Source organism: Panicum hallii, chromosome 3 (genome assembly GCF_002211085.1).
Source record: "Panicum hallii strain FIL2 chromosome 3, PHallii_v3.1, whole genome shotgun sequence".
NCBI lineage: Eukaryota > Viridiplantae > Streptophyta > Magnoliopsida > Poales > Poaceae > Panicum > Panicum hallii.
Genome location: NC_038044.1, coordinates 56,818,540 through 56,835,445, shown reverse-complemented (window position 1 = coordinate 56,835,445; position 16,906 = coordinate 56,818,540). Strand labels below are relative to the sequence as shown.

General features: G+C 45.0%; 3 protein-coding genes across 5 annotated transcripts; 2 read left to right on the top strand and 1 right to left on the bottom strand.

Annotated features, from left to right (window-relative positions):
* Positions 1-267: 267 nt before the first annotated feature.
* LOC112885684 (cell division cycle 5-like protein) lies at positions 268-8,240 on the bottom strand. 3 transcript variants are annotated; one of them, XM_025951259.1, is made up of 5 exons: positions 7,802-8,240; positions 3,504-5,228; positions 2,269-2,550; positions 1,232-1,924; positions 268-714 (listed from the first exon to the last, which is right to left on the bottom strand). In XM_025951259.1, exons 1-5 carry the CDS (start codon positions 7,976-7,978, stop codon positions 565-567), a joined length of 3,027 nt encoding a protein of 1,008 aa, XP_025807044.1. In that variant the 5' UTR covers positions 7,979-8,240; the 3' UTR covers positions 268-564. The 3 variants fall into 3 exon arrangements, with proteins under 3 accessions (XP_025807044.1, XP_025807046.1, XP_025807045.1); XM_025951261.1 differs by lacking the exon at positions 268-714 and adding an exon at positions 782-1,135 and having other exon boundaries at positions 7,802-8,238; XM_025951260.1 differs by lacking the exon at positions 268-714 and having other exon boundaries at positions 782-1,924; positions 7,802-8,237.
* A 2,565-nt stretch (positions 8,241-10,805) lies between these two features.
* Positions 10,806-11,999, top strand: LOC112885524 (formin-like protein 5). The gene is made up of 3 exons (XM_025951126.1): positions 10,806-11,165; positions 11,595-11,883; positions 11,977-11,999. Exons 1-3 carry the CDS (start codon positions 10,806-10,808, stop codon positions 11,997-11,999), a joined length of 672 nt encoding a protein of 223 aa, XP_025806911.1.
* A 530-nt stretch (positions 12,000-12,529) lies between these two features.
* Positions 12,530-13,567, top strand: LOC112885523. Its single transcript, XM_025951125.1, has one exon. The coding sequence runs from the start codon at positions 12,530-12,532 to the stop codon at positions 13,565-13,567; it is 1,038 nt and encodes a 345-aa protein (XP_025806910.1).
* Positions 13,568-16,906: the final 3,339 nt, after the last annotated feature.

The window sequence follows — 16,906 nt, the reverse complement described above, 5'->3', positions numbered from 1 at the left end:
GATAAATCATTGCCAATTGCCAAACTGAACCTTTGGTAGAAGAAAAATACACATGCAAAATACAAAGGTCCTGATATTAGCTTTGGTGTGATCAGACCACTTTAGTGACTCTTATGCATGTGAAAGAACATCATGGAATGTTTTTTCTGTGAGATATTTAGATTAACCACTTTGTTTCAATTAAACAAATCCAGTGTCAAGCAAAAAGTTTCTTTTTTTGACGTCAAGATCTGCATCCTTGCCATTTTCACTCTCTCAAAAGATAAAACTAGTGACGCCTCCTTTTTTATATTGTAGAGACCGAAGCCCCTGAATATCTCCCGGCCAAAATCTCTGGGTTTACCTGTTCAGCGTATCTATTTTGGGGTTAACGGTTACACAGCGACATGGCCCACTCGTTCCCACTGACCACTCCTATGGTCCAGTGCTGCCCAAACGTGCTTCAGAAAAAGACATGGCTTGGATCCGCCCGGTGCACTTTTGGGCCCGCTGTCAGCGACACATGTCAGCGCCTTTTCCAGCTCAAAATATCTCGTGGAGGATATTTCTTGGCCTGATGCCAACTCAGAAAGGAGATATTTGTGATTGGTAGGGTCCAAAGGGAAGGGCGAGCATTTGCATACAACCAAGAAGTGGATAAAACTGGAGGTTATCCGATGCCTGAATGCCCTGAGCCTTATGCTCGGACATGGACCAGGGCTCCTGCACTTTTCCCTACACAAGTTATCAGGTTATCAGGTTATCAGAGAAACAGATCTTCTAGGGATGACCTCATGACACGTAAATGTAAACATTCGATATTTGCATGCCATTTCTGTGCTTAAAAAGTTCGATTTTTTTTTACAGAAAATGCGCACGGCAAGCTTTTAGCAGCCAAATTTTGAGATCGGCAAAACACTGGAACATTATCAGCATGAGCTACTAGGCTCCCAAGTTCGTTCACCGAGAAGGAATGCATCCAGCAGCTGGGGAAATGTTAGCCCGTAACTCTGAACATTCAAGTTGTTTCTCCCAGGATTTCATCAGAACTTGGTGTCCCCATTTTTGAGAAGGCTTAAAGGCTGCACTATTTGCATTCAAAACTGTTAGTACATCTGGTTCAGTATCAATCCTAGCCAACCTTCGAATGCTGGTGCTGAAATAATCAGAAAATATTTCATTCAGGAGCCATGCCATTATCCACGTTCGAGACAGCTTGATTGAAAGATACAGCGGTATTTCCTTCACTTACACTGGCACCAACAGTTGCAGGTTCATCCTTGCCCTCTTCCTGAGGGCCAGCATCAACAGCCATACTGTCATCAGCTTTATCCTGACCTTCTGGTTTGGCTGGATCGGTCTTGTCAGCCCCATCATCCGTGGAGGCACAGTCAGTACTCTGGGCATTAGAAGTGTTCTCTTGAATTGTGACCTCATCGTTATCCCCTTCAGTGTCTGGTGCTGGAGGTATTGGGCCTACAAATTCCTCGTCCACATTCCTGTTGTCCACATCCATCTGATCCTCAGTGGTACCCTTGCTTCCTGCAGCTTCTCCATCAGTAGCAATGTTTGTCTGAACTCCTTCCTCTTCAAGGCTGCGACTCTTCTTTTCTTCTTCCTCTGCAGCACAATCCCGTGCCACAACTTCCTCCTCCTGAGCACGATTTTCTGCTTCTCTTGCCTCCTGTATCTTGAGTTGTCTCTTGTGCTCCTCAAGCTGTCCTTGGATCCTCTGGAAACCAGACAACAGATCACCGTAGCGGCTTTGGAGAATCCGTTCTAGTGCTTTCTGTTTATTCACTTCTTTGGTCAAATTTAAGATTCGATAGGAAGCAGCAAGGTGTTCCTGTTTCTGCAGCTCTTGGAAGCATTCGATTTCTGTTGATGCAGTGTTCATCTGCTTGAATGTGTCTTGGACCTGTGACCAGAGTTTTCCAGCCCGTACCTAATAAACAAACAGTATGTGAGTAAAACATTGGCATTTGAATAGGATATCCATCAAGATATATGATGCTTTCAGTATTGTCAAAAACTTTGTTTCAATACAAGAAATCCAGTCGGGCAAAAAAGTGAGACCTAAGAATATTTTACATCATGGAAAGTGAGAACCATGGTCAGCCCAGTAACCTATCATATTCAGGGCTGGCTTCAAGAGTAAATTATTTTATTATAATCCAAATAATGGGATAGATGCACACATAAACCAAATACAAAAAACATTAGTACGAAGCCATGCTATATGGTATATTGATGGTTCTGAATGCAGATGATGTAGCATGACAAGTTTACCTGGTATCCTTGTGTCAGAAGCTTTATCTTCTGCTCAAGACGAGAAGCCTTCTTAGCTTCATCGTCCATTCGCTTCTTCACAATTTCAAACTCGTTTTGCAAGGCAGAAATCTTATCAGCATTTCCAGAAACACTAGCTAAACCATAGCTATTCTTAGTAGGAAAAAACATAAGATCCTCTTGGCATGCATCATGTGCTTTCACAAAGTCCTCAAAAGATTCATTTTCATGACCCATGGCCAATCGAAGATACTGAATCTCCTCTTCAACCATAGAACCAGCCTGCCAAATACGAAAAAAGGATGAGGTAGTTTGAACAACTTATTCCATCACTACATAACTACAATAAGCATACAGGATTGTTCATAGAATAACAGAACAATAATCAAAATAAAAAACATATTTATTTACGTATAGAACACATGTAGTTTGTTTGGTTAGGATCTCCATTGGGTCTATGACCCTGTACATGTGCATATATTATATTAAATGGGAAAAAGTCATTTGGGGCCTCTCCTGCTGTTCACTGAAAAAATAAGTTAGCGTAGCAAACATTTCTCAGAAGGAAAGGTATTTCCTTAATCAAAATCAGATCCAGCATTTGGGCAAGAAAAGGACATGATGCATGTTGTTGCACAGTATAATAAACATGGAGCAAAACCCTGCGGGGAATAAATTAAATAACTGCTATGGAAAGTAGATTAATGTATTGTGATCACTGTATTGTTTAAGTAATCCTTGAAATGTCCAACACAGTGATATTAACAGTTTCAAAAGGCCAACACTTGTATGTACAAGTTTCATGAAAACTGAATGCACTGCGCAAGCTAATTGATTAATATATAATATTCTCTAGTGTGCAAAGTTGAAAGGTGTAAAATGACAGTCACATCAGTTGTATATGACAATTTTAATCATCTACACTCGAAAGAAGATTGCAATAATTGTACATTTCATGACCTAAAGAATACGTTTAGCTTTGATATTCAGACATTTTACAAAGAATTTCTGTTGACTAGGCCCTTGCACTGTAGAGTTCCTCATAAAAATCTGTGGGTATTGCCATTTAGAAAGTGAGAGGCATGCTCCCATCACTCATTCTTCATGCCAGTTGACCTTGGTCCAACTGACTACAATCTCAATGTGATTGGTACAGTGGTATGAATATCAAATCACAGTGAAGATACAGTTGATCATGAGTACCAAAATCATAGAAGGGAGGAAAAGAAATGCACCTCTTTTAGTTCAGCCTCTTCAAAATCATCAATTTCAGGGACAAGAGATCCCCCATTTTGCTGGCGTTTGCTCCCTTTCTTTTTCTCTTTTTGAGTTGTTTCATCAAGAGGATATTTTGCATTATCATGCTCAAGAAGCCTAAGGAGCTCCTCATTTATCAGTTCATCAGCTTGTTCAAGTGATGTAGGAGGTACAAAAGAGCTTCTGCTTCTGCTTTCTCCACTTCTAATAACAGATTGCCGGATAATTTCTACCGAAGCAGCAGGTGGCCTAGGCAGACTCCTCTGCAGCACTTTGGATCTCTTTCTGAGCAATGCCTCCTGCCTAGCCTGTTCCTCAGCCCTTTCTCGTGCCAGCCTGTCTGACATGTCCTCTTCAATTTTCTCTTCAGCTTCTTCCTTCTCGTCCTCTGTAATAGATGGCATGACTATCTGGTACTCATTCTTAGGCTGTGGAATAGAAGCAAAACCAGATCGTAGGCTTCTTCTAAGTTCAGCTTGCCTGCGAAGCTCAAGTTTGGTATCATCCTGCATTTCCCCCGCCTCATTAATACAAAGCTCATCACGGAAAGGAGTTCCTTTTGGAGTTAAACCAAGGTTATGTCCATCTCTGGAGGGTGTCATCCCAATCCTTGGAGTAACACCAGGACCAGGGCTTGCCAAAGGCGTAGCCATTGGATTTGGAGTCTGTATCTCCTTCTTACGTGGTGTAACACCGGAGAAATCTGACGGATGAAGATCTGGGTTGTCACCTCCTAATAGTGGTGTTTGTGATTCTCTAAGACGTGCGAGATTTTCTGCCTCCATCATAATTGCATCACCCTTCCCAGACGGAGTTCGCTGCGGAGTTCGCAATGGTGTCATACCAAGCTTTGGAGTCTGAGAATAGCTGGCAAGCAAAGTTCTTGTGGCAGTACTTCCTTCACCAAGCTCCTCAGTTAAACCAGGATCACCAGCATTACCAATCTTTGCTATCTCCTCTAACTCGTGATCAGAAATTTGGGGAGGCGGAAGCATCAGTTTGGACCTCCTTGTGACAGCTTCAGGGTCATTTAGCTTATTCGCTTGCATTATAGCAGCAGGGGCATCCTGTCTCTGCAGAATCTTGTTCTTGGCAATGTCTTGCTTTCTTAATTGTGCCTCTATATCCGCTCTTCTCTTCCCTTCAAGCTCATCAATGGTTGTTGGAAACTGTACATGTTCAAGGGGCCTGTCTTCACCCACAGTATCATAAAAACCTGGAGGTGGTTGCTTTTCAAAAGGGATCTCAGCATTGTAGTCAATCCCCTTTCTCTTTCTTTTTCTGTGCCGTGTATCAATACCGGCTGCCTTTAATTCTCTCCTTTTTTGTAGTGAGGCAAGCCGCCTTGCCTCTTCAAGTTGTTTCTCTCTTGCCTTACGTTTGGCTTTTTTACCCCTAGTGTTAGCTAAGCGAGCCCTTGCCTCAGAAAGCATTTCTTTTTCATCTTCATCCATATCGACAGGATCAGGACGTGCAGGTTTTGACTCAGGGTTTGGGTCAATCTCACCAGGACGCAGCTTCCTAGGGTCATCATTAGGCTCATAATTTTCATCCTTCGCACATGCAGCATCAAGCAGTTTTTCGTAACGCTCAAGGCACTGAGATGGTGTTCGACCTACAATAGGTGCAATTGTCCTCCACTGAGTAGGCATGAGTTTAGCAAGATGAAGTAGCTTCTCATCCTCTTCCCTTGTCCACTCAGTCTGAAATCAACAGAGATGAGTTAGCAACTTAGCGCAGTGAACGATATGATAAAAGAATCATCTTTGAGGCAGACATCAACAAACTAAGACAGACCTATGCGTAAGATAGCAGAGGACCATTTGAAAGCACTATTCATCAGAAGCTTAGTACATTTCATATTATATCAATAGGACAATAAAAATTCTATCATACATTATACAGTTCTATTCATCAGACAAATTATTTACTCATGAATTTGCAACAGATTCACCTCATTACTATCAAGGCACGAAAACTTTGATAGCTCCCCCAAGTTACCAATAAAAAATACTTGACCGGCGGGGGAAAGACCGCCCCCACGGCATTGCACTAAGAAGAAATCTCAGCCAAACCGGCGGAGAAAATCCCTGAACCCTGGCTTCACCCTATAGGGCCGCACCGTAACCTGGGCCGGCCATGACCCACTGGGTTAGCGACCACTGCATCTACCCCCTGGTAGGAGGGCCCAAACAAACCACAGGTGCCACAGGCCGGCGCCCTGCCACTATTTTTTTGGGTTGCCAGCGAGGAGATTTTTTGCTGCCACCAGGATTTGAACCCTGGTTGGTGTCTTCCTCAACTGGGAAGCTTACCACTTGTAGATTTACAAAATGACATTATCCTTAACTGCAGCAAAGGTAACTGCATAAATGGTCAGCAGCCAGTCGTAACCAGTCATTTTCCCAGTCATATATGAACTATCGTAATTTCCAGAAGCTAACCGGTTCTGAAACAAGATACCAACTATAGCTTGTTAATTATCCATTAGCGAGTGTTCATGCCTTATCCTGTTATTACCGTAAAACGTGTTAAGTTCAGAGGAGAAGAAAACTAGAACTCACTCACCTAATTAAGCACAGGATCAGTCAGTTTAGCTTATTTACTAGAGTTCAAACTTAAACTGTACCTAGGTGCACTTTGACACCGTGTAATAAAATTATGGGCAGGTTATAACAGGTAATCAGCACAGAATTAGTGCTGCTGCTAAACCTATCTGATCATCGAGAACCTAGCATTAAAACTGACCATAACTGAGATCATGACAAGTTCAGTAGCTACTACAGTTACTTGTTCCAAGTTAAGTAATAACCAAGTCTGATTAAAGAGCTGTGCATCAGCAGAATTTCAGATAAAATAAGGTTTTCCCAGTGAATCAAAGCTTCTCCAATCAAAGTTCACATTATAAAGCTAGTTCACGTCCATTTTAGTCATTTCTCACAAGTCACAACCAACATATCAAATTTGATATCAAAGAGAGCAAAATTTCACTTTTGGCAAAAGACCTTCAGTTGCTTAGTCCAGTGACGCATCACGCATATTGACCACTAGATTATAAAAACATCCACTAAGTTGAAGTATATGTTGAAATGACTGTTCTCTAGCTCGTAGACATATAGATGCTATTGGCTGATGCTGAGTCCACAGCATGTTAACATGTATGACAAGATTAGAAAATAATAATTTGCTATCTGGTCCCAAAAAGCATTGGTTTTGATAACCTAGTAAAGTAAGTACACAAATTTTCTCATAGTACTGCCAACTTGCAACTCAAGGTATTCAAGATGAAACATCATAGTTTTATCTCATTCTAAAATTTTGTCCATTCAAATAGTTGAAGGAATAACATTCGGTCAATCAACGATAGAGGTAATCAAACTAAAGTTCAGGTTTCGTAAAGCATAAATCTTATTATGGCTTCATTGCATAAAGACATACAAAATTATCCTTTTACTATTTTATAAAGCGGAGAACAATCATCTAGGGATCACTCATATGAAGGTTGAGACTTGAGAGGGTGCTGGTCAGCCATGAGGAAAGCAAGACAAAATGAAGTGTTCACTGGCTACTCTGCATCGTAACACTAGTTCACTAAGAACTAGGTCCAAATATGTGCATGCAAAATCTCAGAGACAAGGAATCACTTTCAGTGTTTAGTACTTTCTCAGCAGACAAAACATGCTGAACTGTTGAAAGTTTTGAGTAAACAAACAAACCAGTGTTTGTCACAATGCCACGGCATCCAATTGCAGCTACCACACTAACAAAATAGTAGCATTGTGACTCATGATTCAAGAATCATGAATATGATACATCAAACTCATTTTGTAAACTAGACAGCCCTGAGTGACAGTACCCTCTCAATGTGAGTTCCATCTTTTCAGTGTGGCAGGGACTCAAAACGACATAAAGGCAGTGTTCTAAACCGAACTTCTTGGCCATATACAACCATCACCAGTTAGGCCGCATAATCACTACCAGGGTGGTGACCAAACGAATAATCAACTTCACGTCAATTCATCTCCCACATAGTTTCACATAATGCAAGCACAGAACATCAGACACTCCCCTGCCTCCACAGCTGACTCTTATTCCGAAGGCCACTACAAAATCCCTAGATTCAACGCCACAGCTGAACAAACACAACGATTCTACCTGACACTCGATCCAGTTCAGTGCCACTCTAAGCGCCTGCGGGGTTGGGACAACAGAATGGCGAACCCAGAGCCCACGGAAGAATAAGATCCACGAAGCGGAAGGGCGGTTAAAGCTTTACCTTCTTGATGGAGGGGTCGAGCCACTCGTACCAGCGCGCCTTGCACTGCTTGGCGGACTTGCGGACGAGCAGCGACGAGATGCGCGCCCACTGGTTCTTGCCGTACTTCATGACGGCGACCTTGAGGATCTCGTCCTCCGTGTTCTTCCACACGCCGCCCTTGATCATGATCCTCATCTTGACTCCCCCTGCTCCTGCCCGCGCCCGCAGCTAGTTTCTCCCTCCCCCGCTAAGGGGAGAGGGGACGGGGGTGGAGGCGGCCGCGGCGGCTCCGGCGAGGCCTGGGGTCCCGCCCGAGCCCGAGGGAAAGGGTCCCTGGGGTTTAGGGTTCGGTGCGGTGGGCGGCGGCGGCGTGTGGATGGGAGGGGAGCAGGGGAGACGGTGCCACGATGCGGGGCGGCGGGCGCAGTTCGCTTACCAGAAGTAGCAAATCTGCAGTCTGAATTGCAAAGTTGTGGCTCGGATACGATAGGGTCCTCGAATTTGTTCATCGTTATGTACAAAATATGAAAATGTTCATCATTGTTTCTATTTAAAAAATTGTTCATAAAATAGTGGAACCCCCTATTCTAAAATATTTGGTAGGATAACGAGTAAGATGAAATGGTTCCATTCGTAATCTTAGAAATAGGATTGTTTCGTACTATGTATTTAGCTAGAGGATTGAAATGATCTCATACTGTATGTATATATATATATATATATATATATATATATATGTGCTTAGTTATGGAGATGCAATAGTTCCATTACTTATTTGATTATCTTGTTTGATTGCAGATTGCGGATATAGAAAATGGAATCATTCTTACTTCATTAGCCACCCACCTAGAGATGCAAAGCGAGACGAGTTTTGCTGCAAGCCCGCTTGGCTAACTCACGTCGCAAACCCGCAATCCAGCCCGTATGTGTGAAGCGGGCAATACGGCCTGCCAGTGGAGCCCAACGGCACCACATAGGCTGCAAAAAGAAAGGGAGAGGAGGCTCTGGCTCATCGCGTCGCCCCTCGTCCTCTTGACCGCTTGTGTGCGTCGCCACCGCCGCCATCCACTTGCCTGCCACCGTAGTCGCATTCGAGCTGAGATCGAGAAGAAAGGGTCGCCAATGCGCTCCTGCGCCACTGGCCTCGCGTGCGTCGCACGTCGCACCCATGACATTGTTGTTGTGCATGCGGCCGCCCGCTGCTGCCACCAATTGCAGTTTGTGCAATGCTGCAATGGCACCATGTGAGTTACGGCAAATCCCGCAAAACACTTGTGATCTTACACGTGGAGCCGCATGTGACCGCATAAACTGTTGCGATTGATGCGGAAGTGGGGTGGACAGCCACAGACCGCTTTGTTTGCTAGCATACACCCACCACCATATGGAACCTACCTATTCACTCATAGGTTCGAGCTTCTATCCACTCAGCCATTGCTCCTCCCTTATACCTTCTCTTCCTTTTTTTCTTTTGTATATTCGAGCTTCTTTTATGAACACTCACATCCTATGTACGTATATAAGTAAACTCTACCTCTGTGAGCATCTTCGAAGACTGAGCCGGCAAATCCTTAAGATTGACAAAATCAGCACAAGCGTCTTGCTATCGACGGGAATATCGCCTACCACTAGAAGCACAACACCGTTAAATTCTAAAAAATTCGCTCTCATGGAGAATCAAATCTAGAACCTGAGATGCTACCATGCTACCGACGGGTTCTTATGACCACTAGGTTAGGCTACAGGCTCTTTTGCCTTTTTTTTTCAACCTTGCAAACCGAGCTCCATTTGCCGTGGTCCATTCTCTTTCCCACCTTCTTTTCCTCCCTTCAACCCTTGCCGCTCGAGCTCCGTCCCCATGCAGGATCTCAATCCGCACCACTGGGCGCCGTCCTCCCCGGTGTGCTGCACGCAATGTGCTCATAGTTTTGGCGCGATGCATTTTCACGTCAACAATATGCCTCTGAAAGTCGGACAACTCATTTGAAAAGAAGAACACTCATCGGTTACTTTGCTGGCTCAAAGATAGGTCTGGATTGATCAGGTTTAGCCTCAAGATATTGAATGTCTCAACTTCCTGTCCTATACAAAGAAGTGGTTGTTTATAGCAGCGATAACTTAATGATCATAAGATTGTTCTCTACACAACCGGATTGCAACCTGTGAAGATGTTATCAAACACCGTTCTTTTTTGTGAAACATGTTAGCAAACCTCTTGAATAGCCATAAATGTCAGGCAGGAGGGCTCCAAAGAGGCAAAGGGTGGCGGAGTTAGGGTTTAGGGTTCGAAAGAGCAACAATGGCGACTGTACTAAAACAAGCTCGTTAAAGAGATGAGGATTTCACGTCTCTTTTGTTTGGTGTGCTGCCCAAGATGGTGTACATCCTCATAAACTTAGAAATCCATCCTTGTATCGATGATTTACACAGACCAACTGCTAGAAACAGGAAGTACTAAGGCAGAGATTCACCGTCAAGGCATCAATTGTTACGATATATGATCAGTTGATCATTAGGAGTAGTATAATTATAATCACAGACGTTGATTACGGCAGTTGCCTAATCAATGGTCATGATCGTCTTTGAACAGACATCTCCTCCACCCCTCCACCCCTTCATACATGTATAAATAACAGTGATCAATGAATAAAGATAAACTTTTTTCTGCCTCACAATTACTTCTGTAATTTGGTTCTAAACACGTTATCAGCACTGTTCTCCACGGAGCCACAAGAAACAGAGCGAGTTCCATCTGTAAGTCCTAATGCACAGAGAACTCTCCCTTGTTCTTCTCCGATTCATCCTTCGCTTCATCATGAACGGTGACCATCATCACCTACGTGATGTTGAAATGCCCGGCCGTCGCTTGCTACGCGCTTGCACTGCCCGCCGTCGTCATCTCGCCCACAGACTTCGACGAAGTGATGCTCGGGTCACTCTTGACCCAGAGCGACTCCGGCGAACTGGCGGTGACCCGGGTGCGGGTCCTAGCGCCGCACCACCGGCGTCTTCTCCACTGGCCATGGCGGACATCGGTCCTCCACCCCCTGCACCGGCGCCACCGCACCGGCCCCCGCTGACCCGTGGGGAGGGGTGGGCTCGCCCGCCTTCACCGTCGCCTGAGCAGGTGGCCGAGCGGTTGCGGGCTTCTGACACGCAGCAACCGCTCCGCCCCCTCCGCTACTGCCCACGCCATGGGTGGGGGCCGTGCCCAGCCCGGACGCCGGCCGCTCCTCTTGAACCGCTGCCACCTGCATCTGGATCGGGTGACTCCACCGCCGGCGATGACATCCCACGGCCACCCCCGACGCGCCCTTCTGACGAAGCCGGGCCCTCGGGCACATCTTCACCGCCGCCTTTGCTCAGCCCGAGCGGCAACCGGGTGATCCGCCGTTTGGCGCATCACCTCTCGCCCCGCCCACGGCCGCCGGGATCTTGGGCTGTGACAGCACACATGCCCGAGGGAGTAGGTGACCGCGAGCGCTCGCGTTCACCCCCTCGTCGCCGCCTCTGAGACACCCGGGCGGCGCGGATCCAGGTGGCGCGGCGGCGCAGCGCACCGCCCCCGGGCGGCGCAACCCCGCACGGCCCCCGGGCGGCGCAACCCCGCGCGGCGCGGCGACGCCACGCGCTGCCCCCGGGCGGCGCGGCGGTGCCGTCCCCGGGCGGTGCAGCCCCCGGGCGGCGCGTTCCCCGGCGCGCGGCGGCGCATGCCCCGCAGGAGCGGCGGCTGGTGGTGGACGGGCTGGGCGGTTAGGGTTCCAAACCCTAACCGCTCGGTTTTTCTTTTATGGCTGTCTTCACCGCACAGGGCCGCCGCCTCCTCGACAGGCCGGGCCGCGCAGGCCGCGCCAGGCCGGGCCGCGCTGGCCGCGCGCACCTGCGGGCCGCGCTGGCCGCGCCGGCCGCGCCAGGCCGCGCGAAGGCCGCGCCAGGCCGGGCCGCGCTGGCCGCGCGCGCCTGCGGGCCACGCTGGCCGCGCTGGCCGCGCCAGGCCGGGCCGCGCTGGCCGCGCGCGCCTGCGGGCCACGCTGGCCGCGCCGGGCCGCGCCAGGCCGCGCTGGCCGCGCCTGCGGGCCGCGCTGGGTCGCCGCCCGTACGTTGGGCCGCCCGCTCGCTGGGCTGTTTTCCGCGCGCTGGGCTGCCTAGATGGACTTAGTTTCAAATGTTATTTAACCTTTTCTAATTTCCAGCAATTAGAGTTGATGATGTTTAGGGATTTAAATGTTAATTTTAACCCTCAGCTTATGACTTTTCAAGTAGCATATTGTGTTAGGATTTTTCCAAGGTTTTATAACTTGGAAAATATGTCAATGCATATTTTCTTCAATATTCCATATATTGACATATGTTTTATTTGCATTCCTTCCAATGCATATTCAAAAATTTAATTCATCTTAATTAAATCCAAGTGATTTAATACAAGCAAGAATATATTTAATCCTTCCACAATTGATGCCACATTATTCATAAAATTAAGTTACCACGTGTTCTTAATTTTTCTGAATACTATATAAGCTGCATCATTAACCTTGCCATGACGATTTTTGACCTCTTGCATTATTTGCAATTGAGATCTTAAATTCTCGTTATTTCATGCAAAATGGCATATTATTCATCTCAAATTGGGTTATTTCTTACAACTCAATACGAGCAAGCATACAATATGTTGTGCCACTACACATACTACAACACACCCATGATGATTTCCTAAACAGAAAATCTCTGGTTACGTGTGTAGGATCAATGGCCAAAGAGTTTGAAGAACTCGCTCTCGATGGACATAACTATCCTACTTGGGCGCTGGATATCAAGATCAGCCTTGCCTCAAAGAACATTCTGAGTGCATTGCTACCTCCTGCAGAGAGGACTGAGCCACTGCATGATGCCTACAAGTACAACGCATTGTACATTCTCAGGCATCACCTCCATCCTGATCTGAAAGCAGAATACGTGATGGAAGAAGAGCCAAATGTACTATGGTTATCCCTTAAAGACAGGTATGAGCAACAGAAGGCTGTAATCTTACCTGAGGCGAATCATGATTGGACTCATATTCGTCTCCAGGACTACAAGTCCATAGGTGATTACAACCACGCTATTCATAAAATCTGTGCTCGTTTGCGTTTTTGTGGCAAGGAACCTTCAGATGCGGATAAGATTGAAAAGACACTCCAAACTATGCTCCCATCTGATAGGGTCTTGCAACATCAATACCGTGCTCGCAATTATCAGACTTACTCTGAACTCATACATGATCTACTTCAGGCAGAAAAGCACGATGAGCTTACGATGAAAAATCATAAGCAACGTCGAGTTGGGGCTGCCCCTATGCCTGAAATACATCATGCTATGAAAGATGAGAAGAAAGGGAATGGTTTCAAAAACCATTCCAAATTTTCTGATAATTCAAAGAAGCGCAAACGCAACAAGCGTAAGGGTAAGAAAAACACAAAGGCTCCGAGGAAAGACACTACTACTTCCAAGGATGAGAAGTGTAAGAAGTGTGGATGCTACAACCATCCCACCAACAAGTGTCGCACTCCTCGCCACTTAGTGGCTCTGTACCAGCAAGCTCTCAAAGGCAAGGCTGCAGAAGGACAGGAATACGAAGCTCACTTCGCCACTCCATCAAACTTGAAGGATGATACTGGAAATCCAAGCATGGGTCAAAAGGAACCATGCACTTCCAACCTTCCACTCCTGACCTACACTGAGCCTATGGACATAGACAACGTCATCGTCGAATATAGTTTGGATGACGCCTTTGGAGACCTCAACTAGGATCCATAAGAAATTTGTTCTCTATTGTCCATGTGTGTGTATGGGACATATGTATTGTAATAAGTCTCGAGACATCGACTATAAGTGTGTGTACCCTTCATACTCTATTGTATTATTATGTATGTAATTCTATGTATAATTAATTGAGTTCTTATAATTCTTTAATTATCTAGATTTGCGGGAGTCAATCCGATGGAGGAAGAATTGTGCCTAGTAGATAGTTGTACCACTAACTCTATACTTAGGGAAACAAAATATTTCCAAACTCTCACTAAGAGAACAGGAAATGTTTTGACAATCGCTGGACGCGATGCAACAATAGTTGGTTCTGGACGAGCCACTATTACGCTCCCTATGGGTACACAAATTACAATTGAGGATGCTTTATTGTATCCTGATTCAACTCGTACCTTATTGAGTTTCCGAGATATTCGGAAATGTGGTTTACATATTTCTACACATACAGAAAATAATGAGGAATTTCTTCTCATTACCAAACCTTCTGAATATGGCTCTAACGTTCTGGAGAGAATACTTTCTTTTCCATCTGGATTGTACTACACATACATAAAACCTGTACCTCATGTTACGTACAAGGTGATTTTTCAGAATGTTGACGCATTCAAGACTTGGCATGCACGCCTTGGCCATCCTGGAATAGGGATGTTACGGAAAATCACAGGTAATTGCATTGGTCATGATTTAAAGTCTGCTAAATTTCCTAAACCTTCTGATTTTATATGTACATCTTGTGCAACGGGAAAGCTAATCTTAAAACCATCTCCGCTTAAGATTCATGCTGAGCCACTTAAATTCCTTGAACGCATTCAAGGCGACATTTGTGGCCCCATACAACCATTGTCTGGACCGTTCAGATATTTCATGGTTTTGATTGACGCATCTACACGATGGTCACACGTGTGTCTCTTATCCACACGAAACCATGCCTTCGCTAAAATCATGACGCAAGTCATTCGATTGAAAGCATCTTATCCTGAACATCAAATCCAGAAGATCCGCCTGGATAATGCGGCTGAATTTGCTTCTCGAGCATTCAATGATTATTGTATGGCCCAAGGAATACACGTTGAACATTCAGTACCTTATGTACATACTCAAAATGGTTTAGCTGAATCTCTTATTAAGAGAATTAAACTCATTGCGAGACCTTTACTTCATGAATGCAATTTACCTACTTCTTGTTGGGGTCATGCAGTTTTACATGCTGCTGATCTCATTCAACTTCGCCCAACTGCATATCATAGCACTTCACCGTTGCACCTAGTGCGAGGAAACCCTCCAAGTATTTCCCATCTTCGGAAATTTGGATGTGCGGTGTATACCCCTGTTTCACCGCCTCAACGAACAGCTATGGGACCCCATAGGAAATTGGGTATCTATGTGGGATACCAATCCCCATCGATAATCAAATACCTAGAGCCCCTAACCGGTGATTTATTCACAGCCCGGTTCGCTGATTGCATCTTTAACGAAGATCATTTCCCGGCATTAGGGGGAGAATTTAAGTATCCTAACGAATGCCAGGAAATCAATTGGGATGACAACTCCATCCTATACTCAGACCCTCGTACTCAGGAAACTGAACTTCAAGTTCAGAAAATTATAGAAATGCAACACTTTGCTAACAATCTGCCTGATGCGTTTACTGACTATAATGGTGTCACAAAATCCTTGAATCCTGCTGTCAATGCGCCCAGCCGAGTGGAGGTACCTCGAAAAACCATTCAACCCCCTTCTCAACCGATTAGGGGGAGGGTTGCTAAGCAAGATAATGCTTCTAATAAGCGACAAAGGAAAGGGAGGAACACACGATCCTCTAAATCAGTAAACGAAAATCAACTTCCGGTTGATGGACACCGAGTGGATACAGTACATCCACAAACCAGCACTATAGTGCACAATTCAGATGTTGCTGGCACATCGGAACACCCTGAACCCATTCTTCCTATGAATCAAGAAGAATTACACGGGGTACAAGAAATTTCCATTAATTATACTAGTTCTGGAGAACTGTATGATCGTAAGAATACGGTCGTCAACGCATGTTTCTCATCGATCATAGCCAATAACCTTCTATCTGATCCAGATCCTAAATCCATGGTAGAGTGTCAACAACGCTCGGACTGGAACAAATGTAAGGAAGCAATTAACTCCGAATTATCCTCACTAGCGAAAAGACAGGTATTCACCTCAGTGATACCTATACCTCATAAAGTTCATCCTGTTGGATTCAAATGGGTTTTCACTCGGAAACAAAATGAAAATAATGAGGTTGTGAGGTATAAAGCGAGATTAGTTGCGCAAGGGTTTACTCAAAGGCCCGGCATTGATTACAATGAGACATACTCTCCTGTTATGAATGGAATAACTTTCCGATATTTAATATCATTGGCAGTACAAAAACGTCTATTTTTGCAATTGATGGACGTCGTGACCGCATATCTTTATGGGTCACTAGATTCGGACATCTACATGAAAGTTCCTGATGGAATATCTGTACCGAATAATGGCAAAAATCGTAACTTGTTTTGTGTTAAACTTAACAAATCTCTCTACGGCTTAAAACAGTCTGGGAGAATGTGGTACAATCGCCTTAAAGAATTCCTTATGGATAAAGGTTATTCTAACAGTGATGATTGCCCATGTGTATTCATTAGGAAATCTTCTACAGGCTTCTGTATTATATCAGTTTATGTAGATGATTTAAATATCATTGGTCATAAACGTGATATTGATGAAGCATGTAATCTTCTAAAAACAGAATTTGAAATGAAGGATTTGGGTAAAACCAAATTTTGCTTGGGTTTGCAACTTGAGCACCTTCAAACGGGAATTCTCATTCACCAATCTGCATATGTCCAGAAAGTATTGAGTAAATTTAATATGACCAATGCATATCCGTCCAAAACTCCGATGATCGTTCGGTCTCTTGAGAAGGATAAAGATCCTTTCCGACCACGTGAAGATGGAGAAGAGGTTTTAGGTCCCGAATACCCATACCTCAGTGCAATTGGAGCACTTATGTATCTAGCAAACAATACCAGACCCGATATTGCATTTGCAGTAAATCTACTTGCTAGACACAGTGCTGCTCCTACTAAACGCCATTGGAATGGTATTAAGAATATTCTCCGATATCTCCAAGGCACGGCAGATCTTGGTCTATTTTACGAAAGAAATCAGGATCCTAGCCTCGTGGGATATACAGATGCAGGATATCTTTCAGATCCACATAATGCAAGATCACAAACAGGATATGTATTTCTACACGGTGGAACTGCTATGTCGTGGAAGTCTTCTAAACAGACTCTGGTAGCA